Source organism: Camelus ferus, chromosome 7 (genome assembly GCF_009834535.1).
Source record: "Camelus ferus isolate YT-003-E chromosome 7, BCGSAC_Cfer_1.0, whole genome shotgun sequence".
NCBI lineage: Eukaryota > Metazoa > Chordata > Mammalia > Artiodactyla > Camelidae > Camelus > Camelus ferus.
In genome coordinates, this window is record NC_045702.1 from 36,692,884 (window position 1) to 36,713,573 (window position 20,690).

Below are 20,690 nucleotides of genomic sequence, written 5' to 3' on the forward strand. Positions count from 1 at the left end.
CTGGACAGAAGCAGCACCGCCCACAGGGCAACTATCTGGACTCTCTGCTGCTGGGGCCCTGCAAGAGCACAGGCAGCCGAGGCAACTACAAAGGAAGAGACCAGGAAGGGCCTGCCTCTGTTAACCAGAATGTTCCACTTAACCAGAGCCTCATGTTGGACCAGGTTTCATTCCATGTATGTGTTCAGCAGGGTTAGTGAATGAGGCAGCCTGTGAACCACCCCCACCCCCACCCAGTGCTGCAGATGATGTGCGCACTGGCAGGAGGAAACTGTCTCCATGCCCTGTACTGAGGGGAGGTGTTAGGGAGATGTGTAGTAAAAAAATCTCCATCAGTGAAATAAATTAGCTTGCATCTATCTGATGGAGTATTGTGCAGCGAATAAAAACGATATTGATCTACCTTTAGTGACACAGAAATATGTTTGTAATATAGAGCAAAGGAAATAAAAGCAGTTTATAGACTGCTGGGATGATTCCTCAACCATATGCATTTGTCAACACGCGTGGAACTGCTTACCAAAAAGAGTTAATTTTACTGTGTGTAAACTATACCTCAAAAAGAGCAGATTATGAAATGGTATTTACAGAAGGATCCAGTTTGTGTGTGTGTGTGCGTGTGTGCAGGCCTCCCAAAGGCTCTACACTCAATGTTAAGAGTGACTATCTGTATTATAATTAAGATAACTTTTATTCTGTTTTCTCTTTTTGCTCAGTTATCTTAAATTTTTTCTCAGGTGAATAGGTATCGCTTTGATACTTTTAATTGTGAATAGGGAACCACAAAAGATGCCTGTGTTCAAAGAACAGTTCACTGGGAGAGATGAGGATGGCAGTGCCTTGGCCTGTGCAGTGCATCACGGGAGTGACAGGAGGGGGCTGGTTGTGAGAAAAGCCCACAGTAGGTGCTCTCAGTAAACGGTTCTCAGAGGAATGAATGATTATAGTGGGCCATTCTATCACGTCTCTAGTTTAGTAATAACAATGCCATTCTCATTTCAGATCCAAAATATTAGCAGTGCACACTCATAAACAGTTTAATCTCCAGTAGAGTGGCAGCCAACCAGTTGCTTTCAAGTCAGACAGTTACCACACGCTCAAATCTGAGCTCCTGCATTTTAACTTTCCTTTTCTTATCCTCACCCCCCTCTCCTCCCTTATTAATTTAGACTGGGAAATAAATGACCACAAATGCCTTGGTACCACATAATTGTTAGGAAGACTGCTTAGGGGTATCAAGTTGAAAGGCAAAAAAAACAAAAAAGAAGAACTAGTAATTTTTCACAGACCTGGAAGCAGCCTACTTTGTTGAGAACTAGCAGGAAACACAGCCCACAAGAAGTCCTCTGTTTGCAAAGACACTGATCGCATAGTGTGTGAGAGACGACCAGACCCTTCTTGGAAACCTGCTAGCTTGACAGTCAGCCTGTTTGGGAGTAGGGGGTATGTATGTGTGTGGTATGTGTGTATGTGGGGCTTGGTACGTGAGGGTGTGTGTGTGTGTGTGGTATGTGTTGTGGGGGGGCAGTTGGGGGTGTGTCTGTTCTAGACACCACACGGATACGATCACGATTATACTGTTGGGTGGATGGAATCTGGGGTCCACCTCCGAAGGCTCAGGAACATATTAAAATACTGAGGATATTTAATGTATCGACTTCACTAGTTCTAGTTTTTTCTAACAATTGCTAAAATCTTATACACAGTTGAGACCCAGATAGGTCTTTAGATCATTTATTCATTTTGCAAATGAGAGAATTTCGGCCCAGAGAGTGGAAGAGGGCTGCCCTACATCACAGGGAGCAGGCGGCACGGCTCACTGGAATGAACGCGATGTGCCCTTTGAAGACAATGTCCATGTGCTTCTCATAAAGTCAAGGACATCCCTGAGCATCTTCCCTGAACAGAGTGCTCCCCTCCGAGGCCCTCAGCAATCACATTTCTCTTATCCTTCAGCCTTAACCCCCCCTCCCCCACTGTGGAGATGTAGCCATCTGGGCGCCGGAGGCCTTTCCAGGCCCCATTTGCTAAATGAGGGCATTATCTGCAGAGAAAGACTCCTCATCAAAGGCATGTTAATGACAAGCCACAGGACTGAACAACCAAGAATAGATCCTGCTGACATCGTGAACAAAAGGATGTACAACAATGAACCAGAGAGTGGGCATCAGGCTGGGCGAGCCAGAGACAGGCCTGCTGTGAACTAAGCCAACAATTCCTCCCCTTGGCCCTCCAGCCACACTCCCCCTGCTCACAGCCTCCTTCAGGACCCAGCCCTACCTGAGGAACCATCTTGGAGTCTGTCCACCACACAAAGAATAGAGTAAATCTCACTGGAAACACCTTTTCTTTGTCATAATTTCCCTTTTACTCTTCATTTGGGTGCTCTCTTGCAGGTGGCTTTACAGCTGGTGGCAGATCACTTCTGGAAAAAGGTGCAGCTCCAGTGGCCCCAGATCCTGGGAAAGGAGAACCCGTTCAACCCGCAGATTGAGCAGGTGTTCGGAGACCAAGGGGGGCACTGAGTCCCTCGGGGACACATGCTCCCAGGGAGCTCAGGGAGACAGAAACTTGGGTAAATGGATCCAGCAAACGGGCTTGGGGCTGCTGAGTCACGAACTCACAGGAACCTCTTTAGCAGCATCTTTGCAAAGTGCTTTTCTCTCATTTAAGAGCTTATCTAAATGACGGTGTGACTGTGTGTGCTTCTGGGATCAGCCCCCTCCAGCTGAACCTCAGATAACCTTTAATAGAGTGCTTTGAGTGCCATTCCAAGCAGTAGGGTATCTATCTGTGCCTTTGAATGACTAGTTGTTCCAAAAACAAATAAGAAATCTAGTGACATTCAGCAACTTACCCAGGGTCTTGGCGTGCCAGGGAACTGGCCCTCCCTCTGTGGTTGACTTCTTAAAGATGGCTCTTCCTCAGAAGACTGTTGACTGGCTGCCAAGGACTCTCACACCAGAACACAGAACTGTAAACACAAAATTAGGTGCAAACTTGAATATTTATTTAGAATGAGAAAAGAAATCACAACAGATTACAGTTTGTAAAAGTTGACAAATACCATACACCCCACAAAGTCAAGGGAAAACATGACAATTTTTCTTTGTTTAAAAGATGTCCTTGCATTCTTTGGCTGCATAATCTGATCGCCTCTTCCTATAACAATGATTTTGTGATATCCCTGTCTATAGTTAGAACAGAAAAATAAAATTTGCTTGCTTTTGATAGCTTAGAAGAGTTACTTTCAGCTACAGAACTCATTATTGGTAAAGTCGTGTACATTTTTAGGATGGTTGGCAAACTAGGAAGACCTCTATCAAATTTCTTTTATGTGGGACATATTAAAGACACACTCCCTATTTGTGGTGCTGTTAAAGCGTTGCATCCATATAAGCTCAGAAATTCTGTTCAATTCTACTGCACCATATTCTCACTGGTGTGTCACCCCCCGGCCCATCTCTGATCGCAGCCATGGGTATGGGGGGTCCGTCTCTGTGCTGCCAGCATCCCAGCTCAAGCAGCCCCATCTTTCTACACTCTGTCCCTCAGGAGCTCGCCTGACACAGCCCCAGGGGTGGGACAGCTCCAGCCCGGGGTAGCAGGGGGCAATAAATACAGGCGCCAGCCTCTTCCTCTAGTGCTCAGTTTGGGAAAGTCTTCTGTGTGCTTCTAGGGGGTGTCAGCAGAATCGGCCCCCTTCGCTCACAGGAGTGACTGCCTTAAATGACTCTTCCTCCTTCCTTGTGTCACTCTTCTCACTTCCTTGTTCCCACTTTGGGGGCTGGTTTCCCAAAGAAACCACCTGCACCCAAATCTCTGTCTCAATAAAGACAAAATTATAATGACGGTATGTGTATAATTGTGTATGCTTCATTATTTCCTTTACTTTTTAAATTTATTTATTTATTCCTGATAGGGGGAGACTTCTATTTGGACAAGTCACTAGTGTGAACCAGATCTCCCACTCACTGTATCAATGATGGGAAGACCTTACCACAGACTAGCTTCCGGCTTTGTGCATTTCACACCCTGTTTCTCCTCCATGACCCGCACACTTCCTGTGCTGGGAGCTGTAGGGTACTCTCATACTGTGATCTGACCACTAGCCCTGCACCTTTGTCACAGTGCTGGTGGACACTGGGATCGTACCTGGAAGTCCTTCCTACACCAGGATGGCTAGCAATAACCTAACTGTGCACAGAAATGACTGCAAACCACATAAATAGTTCAACCTAAGAGGATCTCTGCTTCAACCTCCATAAGATTCCCATAGCTACCCCAGAGCCACCCAATATATGGGAAATTGTGACAGAGAGGAATCAGCTGTGTTTAAAATATCTTACTTTTGCAAATTTTACAAAGCAAATGACCATGCAAATTCATTGTTGGGGCTCCTTCCAGGGCTTTGGGAAGAACCCTAAAACTTATTCTTTCTTAGATTTCTAGTAAATCTACTTCTGCTCACAAGATTAATTTGCCAGGTTGTGTATGAGCTTCAGTTTTGAGGGCCGAAACACTTCAAATGTTGTCAACCCGTCCATTTCTGTCACCTGGATAGAATCCTAGGCTCAGCATGACCAGCACATGTCCCCAGGAGGTAGATCAACAGGGGACCAACAAGCCCTCAGAAGGCTGCTTGTTTCAAGCAAGAAATACAAACTAGGAGTATAGACTGAGGTGTGGAAGTGTTGGGCTGTGGACACCTGGTATACCCAGCTCCTCCTGAGGGATGTGTCCACTTATAGGATCTTGGTAATTGTATTAGTGGTTTGGGTTTTCCAACATCTCACCTTATTTCTAAGCGCTAAAATGCCAATACTTGTAGTGTTGTTTTGTTACTGTTTTTTATCTGAAATCTTAATCATTAGTCTCAAGATACACCCAGAGAACACTGCACTAGAATTCTGTATTCCTTTAGAAAGAATTCTGTTCAATCCCCTCTTTGTTTAAAATGCTTCCAGGTTACTTTATGGCTATTCTAATTTTTAGTTCCCAGAGTACTAGTGAAGTTGATAATCTTGTATTGCTTTTGCTGTTTTGGGAGGGGTGAATTCATTTTAGGCCCTGATCTTTTCCCAGAAGGCCCTGAAGGAATAGAGTTATTTTTAAAAGTTGAGGGAAACTAGAAGGAGGAGAGAGAGAGGTTTGGAGGGTACAGGGAGGGGGTTCGCAGGCTGGACTGTCCTCAGCCTGTCCACTTCCTGTCTCTCACCCTAGATGCCATCTCTGCCTTCCACTTTCTCCTGGTTAAATTCTCTTAGGGACTGAACCCCCCCACCTTGGGGATAATTTAACCAGTTCCATCTTCCTCATTCTCTACCTGAGCAGGTTCAGGTGGGAGGATGGAGGTACTGAGTTCTGAGCCCTGACCTCACTCATGGGGCACAGCACCAAGAAATCAAGGGCTGGGAGAGGACAGTGCTCCCATCTCACTTTTTTTTTATAATACACCAATACAGCACAAAATAAATCCTAAGTACCACTCTTGTCTTCTCAAGAACTGGAGTCCGAGGCCAGGTGCCCTCCCCTGGATCAGGAGCCCATGTGTGAGTTGTGTCCACGTCCGCTCCATTTTCTATACTCCACACCAACCCAGACATGTTCCCCTTTTTTGAGATTTAACCATGTCTTTCTCTCTGGCTTGGGGATGTTCTGTCCCTAAAAGACGCTGTGTATACTTCTTACAGCTTCTGACTGTCAGAAGTTACAGGAGAGCTGCGGGGAACAGCTTCCATCCCCTATTTCTGCACTGGTGCCCCTTGAGCCTCCAGTTTTTCAGAATCATAGTGTGTGAGTGCTGGCTGGCCTCTGAGAGGCACGTGAAGGGCTTTCTTGGGGTGGCTTGCATCCCTCTCCAACCCCTTGCCGCATTCCTGTGGTGGCTCTTGGGGAGAAGCACCAGAACAGGAACAGAAGCCCCAGGAGACAAGGACCTGGCCAGTCAGGTTCACTCCTGTATCCACAGCCCTACAACAATGCCTGGCCTAGGAGAGGGGCTCAACAAGTAGTACTGAGTGAGCACGTGCATGAATGAATGAGGTTTTAAAGTTGCTCTCCAGGTTTCTCTTCCTGATTTCTTTCTATTTAGAAACAAGGAGCTGCTTTCTGACACATTTAAATTAGCCCCATTGAATCACACTCCTTCTGGTGAGAAGACTGAGAAAGAAAAGCAATCAACACAGAGGATGCCTTCCTCTCTGGGCACGCTTGGTGGGGAGATTTAGGGCCCCTACATGGTCCTCATCTAAACACCCCAATACTATACTGTCATTTGTTTCTCCAGTTTCAGATGGAAGAGTTCTCTTACCCTGTTCTGTTGAAATGGGTCTCCTCACTTTCCACATGGGTAATTACCAAGAATTTCTATCCCTACCCACATCCTTGGGCATCTTTCATTTGGTAGAACCTTTTGGGTTCAGGCCCTCGTGAAAAAAATTTTCAGACCCCCCCTCACCCCCAGCAAAAGCAAAACAGCTAAAAATTCTTTATGAGACTTGTATTGATACACACCATAGAAGAACTTGAGCCCCCAGGAATTTGCACAACCCCACCCTCTCCCTGAGTTAATACCACTAGAGAAGGGATTCTGAACTGGGGTGTACGGGGACCCCACCCTCCCCCAGAATTAAGAGTGCCTATGAACTTGAATGGGAAAAAATTGTCTTTACTACCTTCTAAGTAAAATTCACCATTTCCTTTAATTATGAACATAGGCAACACTGTATTTTTATAAAACACTGAATGTTTACCGCTGTATTCTTATCTGTCTTTGTCACATATATTTTCATAGCACATTACATCCATTGCAAATACAGTCCATTCTCATCATTCAGAGCAGTTATGTTCTATAAAGTCACCTTGAATACTGAATTAGCAAATGCTGGACCATTGCTCCTAGGGGAAATTACAGGGTTATGTTCCTGTGAGTCTGTGGTCACAAAATTATCGTCAACCAATCAATACACAATCTTTTTATAATGTGTGGCTTTTGTTTAAAGACACCTTGTTTAATTTATATTTGGTTGATTAACGTTGAACTCACAGCCAAAAGCACTCAAACTCATTTCAGTGAAGCTTAACTACCCATCTCTTTTCTTTATAAGGCACATCAGTCTCTGACACTTAAGAACACAAGATAGCACTCAGCACTGAACGTGGCCATTTTAAACAGTGAAGTCACCAACAAAAAGCATAAAAATGCCCCAGATGTGGCTGTAAATACACTAAGAGAAGGACAGTTGTTCACAATATGAGAGCTGAAACCACAGGCAGAGTCTTGCTTTATTCAACCTCAGCCAGGATCGTGCAGGTCTGGCGACTGAAATTTTTCACTGCTCCAATGATCACAAAAGTGCCAGGAGTATTGATTTTGGGGATTACAAATAAAGTTTAGCAAGTAGGTGAGTTCACAAATACAGAATTTGTGAATAATGAGGAATGACCATATCCTGAAATATCATTTATGGCCATCAGTATTTTGAAACACCTGCAAGTATTAGACCCATGGAAAAAGAAATACATAGATTAATGTATGCCCATGTTTTAATATTTCAAAATAGTTTTAGTAGTGTGATATTTGGCTTCGATACAAATGGTTTCCTTTGTAATCCTCTGTTTTATTTTTTGCACTTAAAAATGTTCTTCTGAGAAGGGGTCCCCAGCTTCCCCAGGCTGCCAAGGCGGGTGCATAACACAAAAAAAAGTTGTGTGCTATGGGATGTGTTGCTTTGAGAGGGAAGAACTCCATTGTCTAAAAAAATCCAGAAGCATAGTGTAATTTCTCTGCTTCCTAGAAAGTCACCGGCTAAAAGTTCTGCCGTAAACAAGTGTTTTCACCTCATCATTTACCCAAGATCTTTTTTTTCCCTGTTATTTTTTAAGTTTATTTTTTATTGTAGTAGAGTTGACTTATAATATTGTGTATGACATAGTGATTCAGTTATAGATTTTTTTAGGTTGTTTTCCATTATAGGTTATTACAAGATATTGAATATTGTTCCCTGTGTTATACAGTAAATCCTTGTTGCACATCTATTTTGTTTATTTTTTATTTATTTTTTAACTTTTTTTTATTGATTTATAATCATTTTACAATGTTGTGTCAAATTCCAGTGTAGAGCACAATTTTTCAGTTATACATAAACATATATATATTCATTGTCACATTTTTTTCTCTGTGAGCTACCATAAGATCTTGTGTATGTTTCCCTGTGCTATACAGTATACTCTTGTTTATCTAGTCTACAATTTTGAAATCCCGTCTATCCCTTCCCACCCTCCGCCCCTTTAGCAACCACAAGTTTGTATTCTATGTCTATGAGTCTGTTTCTGTTTTGTAGCTATGCTTTGTTTGTTTGTTTGTTTTTACCCAAGATTTGGACCCAGAGCCCCTTCTGCTCCTCTTATGAGAACTATTAACACCCTGTGGTCATCATGCTCTACAGAAACTCCTTGGGAGACACTATTTAGAGGAATCAGCCTCTCACACACTCACTGGCAGTGTCAAGAGAGGAATTTCCCAGGTATATTCAGACTAGATTCCCCTCATTCCTCATCTTTTGTGTGAAGCAGGATGTCTTTGGAATTCTTCTCATTGCAACAACTGCCTTCCTGGTAGAACTAAAAATGACAAAGGCACCACCTCTCCTGGGCCCTGAGACGCATGTATGGATTTCCTGATGAATGGATGCATCAATATGCTATTAACATGTCAGTTTCTCATTAAATCTCAGAACAGAATCTGTATTTGCCCAGCAGGATGAACTCTTCTAATCTGATCTGGCAGAGGTTCTAGAATAAATATTCATACAAACTAGAGCTCTTTTAATCTGGTCATTTGCTTGGGGTAAAGGAGGGTGGGGGAGAGGTTGCTTTTAAAGCCTGTTTCTGAGTCACTTCTTAAAACCACAATATCAAAAAATTATGGCTTCACCATCATGAATTTATCGTTAAAGAGGATTATATTTATGCAGCTCTTGGATGGGTAGAAATGCAGAGGAAAAATAAAGAGCACACAATGAGGCTTGCTAAGGATTTCTTTGGGCATTGTGCTCTTGGCTGGCTGCTTTGTTTATAATTAACTATATGGAACATTTACAGGAACCCTTTCGGCCTCAGAGCACTGCAAATGTAACTCACAGGTTCACAAAGCTGCAGTCAGTAAACTGCAGCAGAAAGATGCGTGGGAGGGTGCACCAAGGGTTTCCAGGGCAGCCCAAGCTCAAGGCAGCTTCAGACTCCAGAGATTTTCAGTCTCCCTTCAGGACTCTGCCCTCCGTGTTGGCACACTTTGCACAAGCTCAGAAAAATCCCCAGGTGTTAGTATTTTTACAGCGATCTCCACGTTGTAGCTCTGCAAATATCAGCCTGCACGTCGAGCGAGGCTGCTAGGGGAACGGGGGGCTTTTGAGGAATAATAAGGGGAGACTGCAGGCTCATATAACTCCCATGGAAAGAACAAAACTCTCTCCTGCTGCTGCCTGGAGCTGGGGGCCACATCAAAATACAGTCAGTGGGAACTTCAGGAAATAACAGGTTTTGGAGGCACTTCTCTGGGTTTGAATCTTTTTCAAATTAAGCCCCTGGTGCCTCAGGTACTTCCTCTTTCAAATGAGAGCACTATTGTGAGCAAATTACCAACAAGAGCTAATACTTAAGAGGGCTGAGTGACATGTATTATCTCATTTAATCCTTACAACAACTACAGAAGGCAGGTCTGCTATGATTACCTGCTTTTACAGATTGGCAAACGGAGGCAGAGAGCAATAAAGTAACTTGCTGGAGATTGTACAGCTAACGAATGATGAATAAGGAATTTGAAGCCAGGCTGTCTGTTCCAGGCTCCGTGCTGCTAGCCAGTAGGTGACCACACATTTATTACGTTAAGATAAGGTTTGTACAACTTGGCAAGTGATGAATCAACACTTTTTCTCATTGTGTCTGTAACCAGGGTGTAGGTTGCCCACCACACAGCCTGGGGTCTGCTTTCTCTGTGAAGTAAAGCCGGAACTCAACAACAGACTCCACCCTGCCTCTGCAGTCTCACTCCTTCCGTGTCCATTTCGTTTATCACACATCCCAGCCACAGGAAACGTGTCATGACAAACATGGGCAGCGAGTAAGTCTGCCCGCCCAGCTTATGTATGCAACTCCTTCCACGGACAGACAGCGTCTATTTCCCTCGAGGCCAGCCTGGCCCAGAGAGGGAGGTGCAAAGGAGATGGCCACATCCAGGCCCAATACCCAGGAAACAGAGCTGCCACTATCGCCCTCTCAGGTCTCAGAGTCGCCCTGGAGGGAAGCGGAGGCTATGCTGCTGTGAGATGCCATGGGGTACAAGACACTATGTGGAAGAGGGGCCACATGGAGAAGACTCGAGGTGCCCCAGTCTTCACCGGGGCCTCAGAGGTGGAAGAGGCTTTCCTGGAATTTCCAGCCCACCCTTGCAACAGCTGGATGCAGCCAGAGACCCAGCTGAGACCACTTGGGGCCCAGCCAGCCTGCAGGCTCATGGGACTCTTCTCATTCCAGGCCTCTAAGTTTTCCAGGGGGTTGTTCTGCAGGAACAGTGAATCAAAGACAGGCCCAGCCCTCTCACAGCTCCGTGTCTTTCCATCCGCTGTCTACTCAGCCTTCCCTCCCTTCTCTGACAGGAACATATCTACTCCTTCCTCAAGATCCAGCTCACCCCACTGCTGTCATGGATGGAAAGATACAGACGCACAATCTGCCAGAGGGCGTTAAGAATCCCTAGGTTCAGGTTCAGCTGTTTACGAGTGAAATCCAAAACACAATGCTCAAAAAAGATAAAAAGGTATTGCTCACATAAAAGTCTTCCAGCGGCAGGTGGTGCAGGGCTAGGAGACTCCATGTTGCCCAGGACCCAAGCTCCTTCTCTCATGTTGCCACCACCTTAAGCAGGTAGCTTCTGCTCCGTGGCTCAAGCAAGCTTCCCCGAGCAACCGCTACCTTGACTGCACTTGAGCCGCCCGGAAGCCGGAAACAGGAAGCAGGGACGGGTGGCCACGCCCCTTCCCTGGGCGTCGACTTCTGCACGCATCTCAATTGGCCGAGTACAGTCACATGACCAGCCAGCTTTAAAGGCTAAAAATTCTGTCTAGCAAGCATGTAGCTGAAAATGGGGAATTTTACTACCAGGAGAGAAGGGAGGATGGATATAGAAGGACAAGTAGCAGCTTCAACTCAGTGTAAGTTAGAACCCACCTGGAAGGCATTTGAGCAATAGGAGTAACCAACACGTCAGTTTCCCTTTCCCTCCCTCGCTACTCAAAATGTGGTTCTCAGACCAGCTTTACAAGCCGGGAAGCTTGTTGAAAATGCACCATCTTGGACTACCTGCCAATGATTCATAATTTGTATTATAATATCCTCGGGTGATTTATTTACACACTACAATTTGCGAAGCACTGATCTAGATTCTGGTTGTACATCAGAATCACTGGGAAACTTTCAAAAACATCCTGGTGCCTGGGTCCCACCCACAGAGCATCTAATTTAGTTGATCTGAGTGAAATCCAGGCATTTGTGATTCTAAAAATCTCTCCCTGATGAGTCTAATGTGTAACCAAGTTTGGCAAACCACTGCTTCAGGCTATTTTGGGGAAGAGCTTGTCTCACAATGACTCCTCTCTTCGGCCACTCTGGAAATTTGTTTGGGGCTTCTGCTCTCATAATCATACCTCACCCTACTCTCTTCATTTGGGCTGCGTCTGTGCACAGTTAATAATGGTTAGGGAGTAATGCAGAAGGTTACACTGTAGCACAGTATAGAAGGTGATATAAAACTGCACATCCCACCTCCTTGCCTTTCAGCACTCCACCCCCACCCCACCTGGAACTCCTCCACTGGGTACCCTGCTCCAGGCTCACTGCCACCTAATATACTGGTCAGTTCTGCTTTCCCTCAACGCTTCCCTTGAGCCCCTGTCTGAGATGCTCCTGGAAAGGTACCAATTCTTACTTCATTGTGCCGAGCAAATTATTTCTCCTGTCTATACCTTACGCCTCTGAGGTCTACATTTCCACATTACATGGTTCGTTAGGGAGTTTGCCCCAAAGAATCTACTCTGGATAGAAAGAATACCACTCCCTTGGGAGACGAAAGTAGCTATGGAAAATGCTTGTTTTGAAACAAGTCCTCTTTACCTTTATGCATTTCAACATCTTTTATAATTCATATCTGACTCATTCTAGAAACCATTTAAATATTTATAAATATACTTCTTAAAGGCAAAAAAAAAAAGTGTAAGGCAAAAGTATACTCTAAGTAGAGTCAAAAGACAGATGGAAAAGTGGGGGGAGAGGGAATGCAACTCATTTCACAAAGAGCTAATCTCCCCCATGTATAAAGAGTTCCTGAAAATAAAGGAGGAAAAGAAACGACAATTCAAAGTTTTAATTGGCAGAGTTTACAAATGGGCAAAGTTCACAGAAGTATCAAATGCCCCTTATACATAGGAAAATATGAACATGTGCTCAATTTCTATTATAATTGGATAAATACAAAATAAAACTGTACTGAGAGACTTCTGGTTTCTGGTTTGACGTACAATGAGTTTCTAAGTTGTCACTCCAAACTAATAACAAGTAAAAAGCTGAACAAACTGAAGAACAACAACTTCTCTTAGATCTGTCTGAAAATTGAGGTCACAGGGCAAACCACTGCCCCCGAAGATGGAGAGACAGACAGACAGACAGGCGGACACAGAGAATCACAACTTAGTGGAGCAGAAACCTCCATGGAAACTAGGACTGAGTACATCACGTCTGGATTTCAACAAAAAATTAGAAGACAGTCTAAAAGGCAAAAAACACAGTTTGAAGAGACAGAGAAAGCAGCAGACAAGACTCAGTTATGGTAAGGATGTTGAAATTATCAAGCTGGGAATTTAAAATAACTCTGATTTTAAAATAAAGGCTAAAGAAAAAAGACAGGAAAATAAACAGAACAGAATAGCTATGAACTGTAATACAACTACAAAAGATGTAATATACACATAATAGGAATACCGGGAGAAGAAAGAAACAGAAAGAACAGAAAAAATATTTGCAACAATAATGATGCAGAATTTCCCCAAATGAATGTCAGACATCAAAGCACAGATCAAGAAGACTCAGAAAACACCAAATGGGATAAATGGCACCCCTCCACCAAAAAAACGGAAACAAAAACAAAAAACTACATCTAGGCATATTATTTTCAAATTGCAGAAAATAAAAGATAAAGAAAAATTCTGAAAGAAGCAGTGGAAAACAACAGCAAATGGTGCTGGAATAACTGGATATCCACGTGCAAAAAAAAAAAAGGAATCTAGACACAGACTTTATACTGTTCACAAAAATTGACTCAAAATGGATCATAGACCTAAAAGTAAAACATGAAACTGTAGCATAACATAGGAAAAAAATCTGGGTGGCCTTGGGTTTGATAAAGACTTTTTAGATGCAACACCAAAGACAAAATTCATGAAAAAAAGAAAACTATTGATAAGCTGGACTTCATTAGAACTAAAAATATCTGCTCTGTGAAAGACACCATCAAGAGAATGATAATACTAGCTACAGATTGGAAGAAACTCTTTGCAAAATACATGTCTGATACAGGACTGTTATCCAAAATATACAAAGAACTCTTAAAACTTGACAATAAGAAAAAGAAGAACCCAATTTAAAAATGGGCAGAAGCTGAACAGATAATTCAACAAAGAAGATATTTATACATATGGCAAATAAACATATGAAAAAAATTTAGCAATGTGTCATTAGAGAACTGCAAATTAAAACAACAATATGATACCACTGGAAAGCTATTAAAATGGTGAAAGTCCAAAACACTGTCAACACCAAATGCTGGTGAGTGTGTGAAAAAACAGGAACTCTCATTCATTGCTGCTGCTGGGAATGTAAAACAGTACAGCTTCTTTGGAAGATAGTTTGGCAGTTTCTTACAAAACTGAAAATGCTCTTACCTTAAGATCCAACAATCCCACTTTTCGGTATTTACCCAAAAGCTTAAAAACATATGTCCACACCAAAACCTGTGCATGGATGGTCATGCATACTGCATACTTGCCAGAACTTGGAAGCAACCTACATGTCCTTCAGTAGGTGAATGGATAAATAAACTGTGGTACATCAAGACGTGGAATATTATCTAGTGCTAAAAAGTAATGAACAACTGAGCCGTGAAAAGACGTGGAGGAAGCTTAAATGCATTTTGCTAAGTGAAAGAAGCCAATATGAAAAAGGCACAAATTATATGATTGAACTATTTGACTTTTTGGAAAAGGCAAAGAAATGGCTGTGGTAGTTTCCAGGGGTTGCGGGGGAGTGGGGAGGGATGAGTAAGCAGAACACAGAGGATATTTTGGGGGTAAAACTACTCTGAATGACACCATAATGGATACATGAGAGCTATTTGTCCAAACTCATAGAAGGTACAACACCAAGAAAGAACCCTAATGTAAATTATGGATTCTGGGTGATGATGTGTCAATGTAGGTTCATCTTGGAACAAATGTACCACTCTGGTGGGGGTTGCTTTCACCTTTTGGTTGTGAATAATGCCACTGGGAACACTGGCCTACAAGTATCTGTTTGAGTCCCTGTATTCAATTCTTTTGAGTATATACTTTGGAATGGGGAATTTCTGGACCATATGATAATTCTGTTTAATTTTTTTGAAGGACAACCAAACTATTTTTCCCAGTGGTTGCAATATTTTACATTCCTACCAGCAATGTACAAAGCTTCCAATTTCTCCATCTCCTCACCAACACTTGTTATTTTTCATTTTTTGCTTTGCTTGTTTTAAATGACCGCCATCCAAATGTGTATGAAGTTGTATCCCATTTTTTTTCAGCTTTATCGAGGTATAATTGACAAATAAAATTATAATATATTTAAGTACAACATGATTTCTTATATGTGTGCATTGCGAAAGGATTCCCATCACCTAATTAACTGACACATCCATCAACTCACTTATTTACTTTGGGAGGGGAGGTGGGTGAGAAACACAAGTTCTACTTTCTTAGCAAATCTCAATTACAAAATGCAGTATTATCAACTATAGCCACCATGTTATAAGTGAGATCTTCAGACTTTATCTTATAACTGAAACTTTGTACCTTTTTACCAACCCCTCCCTATTCTCCCCACCCCCCTGCCCCCAGCAACCACCATTCTACTTTCTGTTTCTATGAGCTTGACTTTTGTTTTTAGATTCCACGTATAAATGATACCACGCAGTGTTTGTCTTTCTCTGGCTTATTTCACTTAGCATAATGCCTTCCAGTTTCATCTATGTTGTCACAACTGGCAGGATTTCCTTCTTTTTTAAGGCTGAATAACATTTCCATTGTATATATACCACATTTCCTTTATCCATTCATCCACTCTCGTGGGGGATGTTGATCATCGGGGAGGCTGTGCATTTGTAGGGGCAGAGAGTATAAGGGAAATCTCTATCTTCCCTTCAGTTTTACTGAGAATCTAAAAATACTCTGAAAAATAAAGTCTTTTTATCACCAGCTGCTGATGATTTGGTAACTAAAGCTATATACCAACTTGCTAAAAAGTGTCTGATGTTGTGCTGCACTGGAGGCAAAAAAAAAGCCATCATGTGAATTTAAGCTGCAGACAATAATTATCTAACTCTTGTTAACCCTCAGGCTAGAATTTTGTTGTGTAGCTAAGTTTTATACATGGCTGCCTACAGATTTTGTATGTTCTATGCTTCTAGAAACAAATTTCTAATAAAACTAAAATCATGTTATGCTACTGTAATTTTTAAATATTATAAGCAGACAGTTGGAAAGTGAAAATTTTTAATGTCATTTGAAATAATATAAAAAAGCACAAAGTATTTAAGAATAAAACTAACAAAAGACATGTCAAACCTCTATACCAAAAACAGTACCTTGCCAAAAGAAATTTTAAGAAACCTAAATATATGGAGACCTATACTATAACTCATAAATTGGGAAACTCAATATTATTAAGTTGCCAATTCTACTAAAACTGATCTATAGATTCAATATAATCCTGAACATAATCCCAGAGACTTTTTAAAATAAAAGTTGAAGCTGTTTCTAAAATATATAGAGAGATACAAGAACCTAGTTTATCCAAAGCAACATTGGAAAGAAAAAAAATTTTTAAAAAAAGTGTTACATTCCCTGACTTATAACTTACTGTAAAACTACAGTATTCAAGATAGTGTGTTACTGACATCAGACAGACAAATAACTCAATGGAATAGAACTGAATGCCTAGAAACAAACCCCCACATACATTTGATTTCATACAAAGGTGCCCCAAAAATGCAAGGGGAGAGGAAAGTCTTTTTAGCAAATGGTCCTGGCACAACTGGATATTTTTTAAGTGAACTTCCACCTTTATGTCATAGCTTATCTAAAAACTAATTTGAGAAAATCATAGACCTAAATGTAAAAGGTAAAATTTTTAAATTTCTAGAAGGAAACATTAAAAAAAAAAATCTTCACAGTTTAGGAATAGATGAGAGTTTCCCAGACAAGTAACAGAAACAATTACCAAAAATGAAAAAAAAACCTGATAAATTAGACTTCAGCCAGGCTTAACATTAGTCTGTTAAGTGAGACTGATTTTAAAACTGTTCATCCAAAGACATCACAGACTGGGAGAAAATACTCACAAAATGTAGGTCTGACAAATGATTTCAAAATATTTAAAGAACAACAACTTGATAATAAAAAGATAAACAACCCATTTTTTAAATAGCAAAATATCGAAAATGTGCTTCACAAAAGAAGGCATAATGAAGAGCCAATAAACACATGAAAAGTGCTTAGTCATCTGGGAAATGCAAATTAAAACCACAGTGAAGTACCAATTGACACCCACCAGGATGGCTAAAAATGAGAAGATTGACAGCAGCAAGTGCTGGCAAGAATGAGGAGCAACCGAAACTCTCATATATAAGCACTTTTAGAAAAATTTCTTATAAAACTAACTATAATTATTTGCCAGCATATATCCACGGAAAGACTTGTACAAGAATGTTTATAACAGCTTTATTAATAACAGCTAAAATCTGGACACTGTTCAGATGTCCATCAATAGGAGAATGAATAAACACATAAAATACTACTCAGCAATATATAAGAAAGTACTGACACACAATAAGAAAAATGAGTCTCAAAATTATTATGCTGAATTTAAATAGCCTTACACCAAGGAGCTTTCACCGTGGAATTCACAGTATGTATATACATGTGAAATTCTAGAACACGCAAAACTAATCTAGGACCAAAAAAATCAGAAAAATTCCTTAAAGTGGGGAAAATTGGGAGAGGGGAGGGACATAAAAGAACTTTCTGGAGTGATGGTTCTATCTTGATAAAGGTTTGTGTTACACAGATGCATGCATTTATCAAAACTCAGGAAATGGAACACATGATTTGTGCACTTCATCACATGTAAATTTTTTAGACAAGTGGAAAGCTTGGTGTGAATACTTGTATCTGGTATTGATCTTTATAAAAATAAGGGGGATTTTTAAAATACCTTAAGCATGACATATAGATATATGTACACCTATAGATGAATCATTGTGCTAACAAATCTTGAAAGTCTATAAAATGTCACTGGAAGAATCCATTAAAATGTTACCTAGTTTATTATGAACTGTAATATTTTTACAGGCATATAACAAGAGTTTTGTGTTCATGCAATTGCTAAGCTATTGGTTTCATTATAGGAGAGAAGCATCAGAGAAAAAAAAAAGACTCTAAGCTCCTAAACTTTAGAGTATAAATGGGATCATAACTTGGAAGAAAGAAAGACATAAGGGAAAAGAGAAAAAGGATAATTAGGATGCTAAAAAAAGAACCTGGCTCATGAATTACCCTGAAAGCACAATTTTAAAATACAATTATCTTAATTCATTCCCATCCTGAGAAAATGTACAGAATAAGCCAACAGTTCCTCCCGGCCTGCTGACAACTTTATTAAGGCAAGTGACTTCTGAAGTCCCCATTCAAAGAAGCAGAGTCCCTTTATGGGAGGCCAGGCTGGTCCAAAATTTGCAAAAGAAAGTGGAGACATTAATTAGATGCTGGTTCGTATCGCAGGCAACGTCAAGGCTGATTAGCTGTGGGGACCAAGGGCACAACGGGAACCTCTTACCACTGGAAAACATGACATTTGCAGTGTTGACTGTTTACTCCTCTGCATTGCAGTCCTGCTTCCTTCCCAGCCAGGCAATGCTGCTCTGTGAAGATGCCAGGGAGGGGCTTCCCCTCCAACCAGCGTGGTGGAATCATTCACTGTGCCATCAAATTTCTCTGTCACGGACCCCAAAGAAAATAAGGAATAGTGCAAAATATGGGTAAAAAATCAAAAACTGGCAAAGAAATTAAAGTGTTTTTATTATTTAGAATATTTAGTATCTCTCGTAAATGTAGTAGACAATGTAACATTTCACCTTTTGGAGTCAGGCCAAGTTTTGAATATTGGCTCTGCTGTGTGACCTTGGGAAAGTTACTTAACCACTCTGACCCTCAGGTTCCCCATATTCTTATATCCTTATATTTAACTTATGACATCTGTGAGAAAATGAAATAGCACATGGAAAGCACCTAATACAGCTCCACAATACTTTATCTGCATTCTCCAAATCCCCAAATCTCCTACAAGCAATGGTTTTTCCTAGCTCATTTGGAGGTCAAACCTGATCTGACCTGACATGAGGCCATTTAGTCTTTATCCCATTTAATGTACACATGCAAGTTTCTCTGCAGAAGTATTAATGTTTTGATTATGGGGAGTTGCCCTAGACCTTTCTGGACTATTACATAGTATGTGGTATACACACCCTATTAACTTTATAAGTTCAAAATATTCTTAACTACAAAGCACACCTGGCCCCAAGAATTTCAGATAAGGAATTACAAACCTATATGACATCCTCATTTTATTATTACTTTATAAGTTCCCTATCCCCACTTCACGGTGTATCAAGACCTCCCATGTATAGACTCAACTTACGTTAAGAGTTTATGTGAGTTGACTGCAGTTGCTTTTGAGTGGATTATATGATACCAGTGAGTTAAGAGTCATCTTCCAGAAGTTTCTGAGCAAAGCATTCTACTACCTCCAGACAGCCCCTGAGTCTCCAGGACAGAGAATTTAAGGAGGAAAAGCGATGGCCACTCTTGTTCAGAAGGCACCCTTGAACAAATGAGGAGTCAAGGAAGAGGACACAGGAAAATGAGCATTCCTTTGGCAGAACTCCATCAGGAAAGTCAAGAAGACAGACAAGAGACTCCCACTGTGCCTCCCTGCTGAAGAGCAAGCAGCCCAACTAGAGGGAGCATCTGATGCGCTAGTAGGTACATTCAAGACTGCAGCTTCTGAGCAAGTTTTCACATTGAATGGCTGGTCTACCATATAGCAGATGGCAAGCAAATGGAAATTCTAAAGGATGTGACTTGTAAAAACTGATTTTTGAAAGTTGTATAAATTAAATCTAAAGTGTGAATGCAGTTATAGGAAATAAGTAGCTCTCCATTCATTTCAGGGTGCTTAATTCTTTGGCATAAATTTTTCTGAAGGATGCTATACACTTAACACTCATTTTTAACTATGTATAAAGCTGAATTAATAATAAAACCTTAATTTGGTTAACAGTTTAAGTAACCAATCTTTAAAATATCTCTTAGATGCCACTTGAGCAAAGCAACCTGGCAAAAACCACCAGAGAAGTGTGGGCACCATCTTCCGGAGAAACTGAAAACTGCAAGTGTGCAAGGACTACTTTCAGCTGCTACAAACTCAATCCTTAAACAAGAGGTAATTGATCGACAAGCCAGTGTTATTTCCTCCAGTGTTAACCTCCTTCCAAAATTTTTCTCCCTCTTAACAGAGGAACTGGGGATTGAACCTAGGACCTCGTGTACACCAAGCACACACTCTGCCACTGAGCTGTACTCCCCACCCTTTCCAAAATTTCTGTAATCAACTTCGTAAATTCACACTAGTAGACTGAGATATTCATCAAGTTTAAGTTAAAGGAAAACATACATGAAAAAAGTTTTATAAGGAGCTATTTTATAAGAATCAAAATACACACACACATATGATTTTATATATATATACACTCTCCCAGGTTCCAAACATTCAAATACTTCTAATCCTTTTACTCCAATTTGGAAAACTTTAAAAAGCATTTAAATATATTAAGTAAATAATAAAGACACACATATTTTAAGTAATCATTCTTAGCATTCAAGTGTTACCTTTGGGTTAGATGTGAGAATTAGGGAGATTTGAAAAATTGTGACAATCATGGAAATAAACAAAGGTCACCCAAATGTGAACCAGGCAAAGGCTATTTACTCACGGACTGCTATAGCAGAGGGCCGGCCACCATCTCACTTGCGCTGGCTGAGACTCAAAGTCAGGCAGAGGAGGGGGAACGCTTTATGGTAGACAAAGGGGAAGGCTTCAGCTGTGCCCTGTTTGGAGGCAGCTGGCATGGGGAAACCATGGCAGGCTAACTAGAAACACAGCATCCTCTGTGCTTGGTTAGAAATGCACATTTAGCTTTCTCAGGTTGGTCCTAAATTGGAATTAGGGACAAAAATTAGAGAAGATGTCAGTTATTAATCAAGTCCTGGCCA

At 41.2% G+C, this 20,690-nt stretch overlaps 1 protein-coding gene across 5 annotated transcripts in view; it reads left to right on the forward strand.

Annotated features, from left to right (window-relative positions):
• AOAH (acyloxyacyl hydrolase) overlaps nucleotides 1-19,963 on the forward strand; it is a 244,830-nt gene extending 224,867 nt beyond the window's left edge. For 4 of the 5 annotated variants that reach the window (XM_032483716.1, XM_006191548.3, XM_032483718.1 and 1 more), the window contains one exon: nucleotides 2,397-2,775. In XM_032483716.1, the coding sequence (XP_032339607.1) occupies nucleotides 2,397-2,525 (129 nt within the window). In that variant the 3' untranslated portion in view covers nucleotides 2,526-2,775. Of the gene's footprint in view, nucleotides 1-2,396; nucleotides 2,776-19,730 lie in introns of those variants that run through there. The other variant, XM_032483717.1, reaches the window with a different exon arrangement.
• Nucleotides 19,964-20,690: the final 727 nt, after the last annotated feature.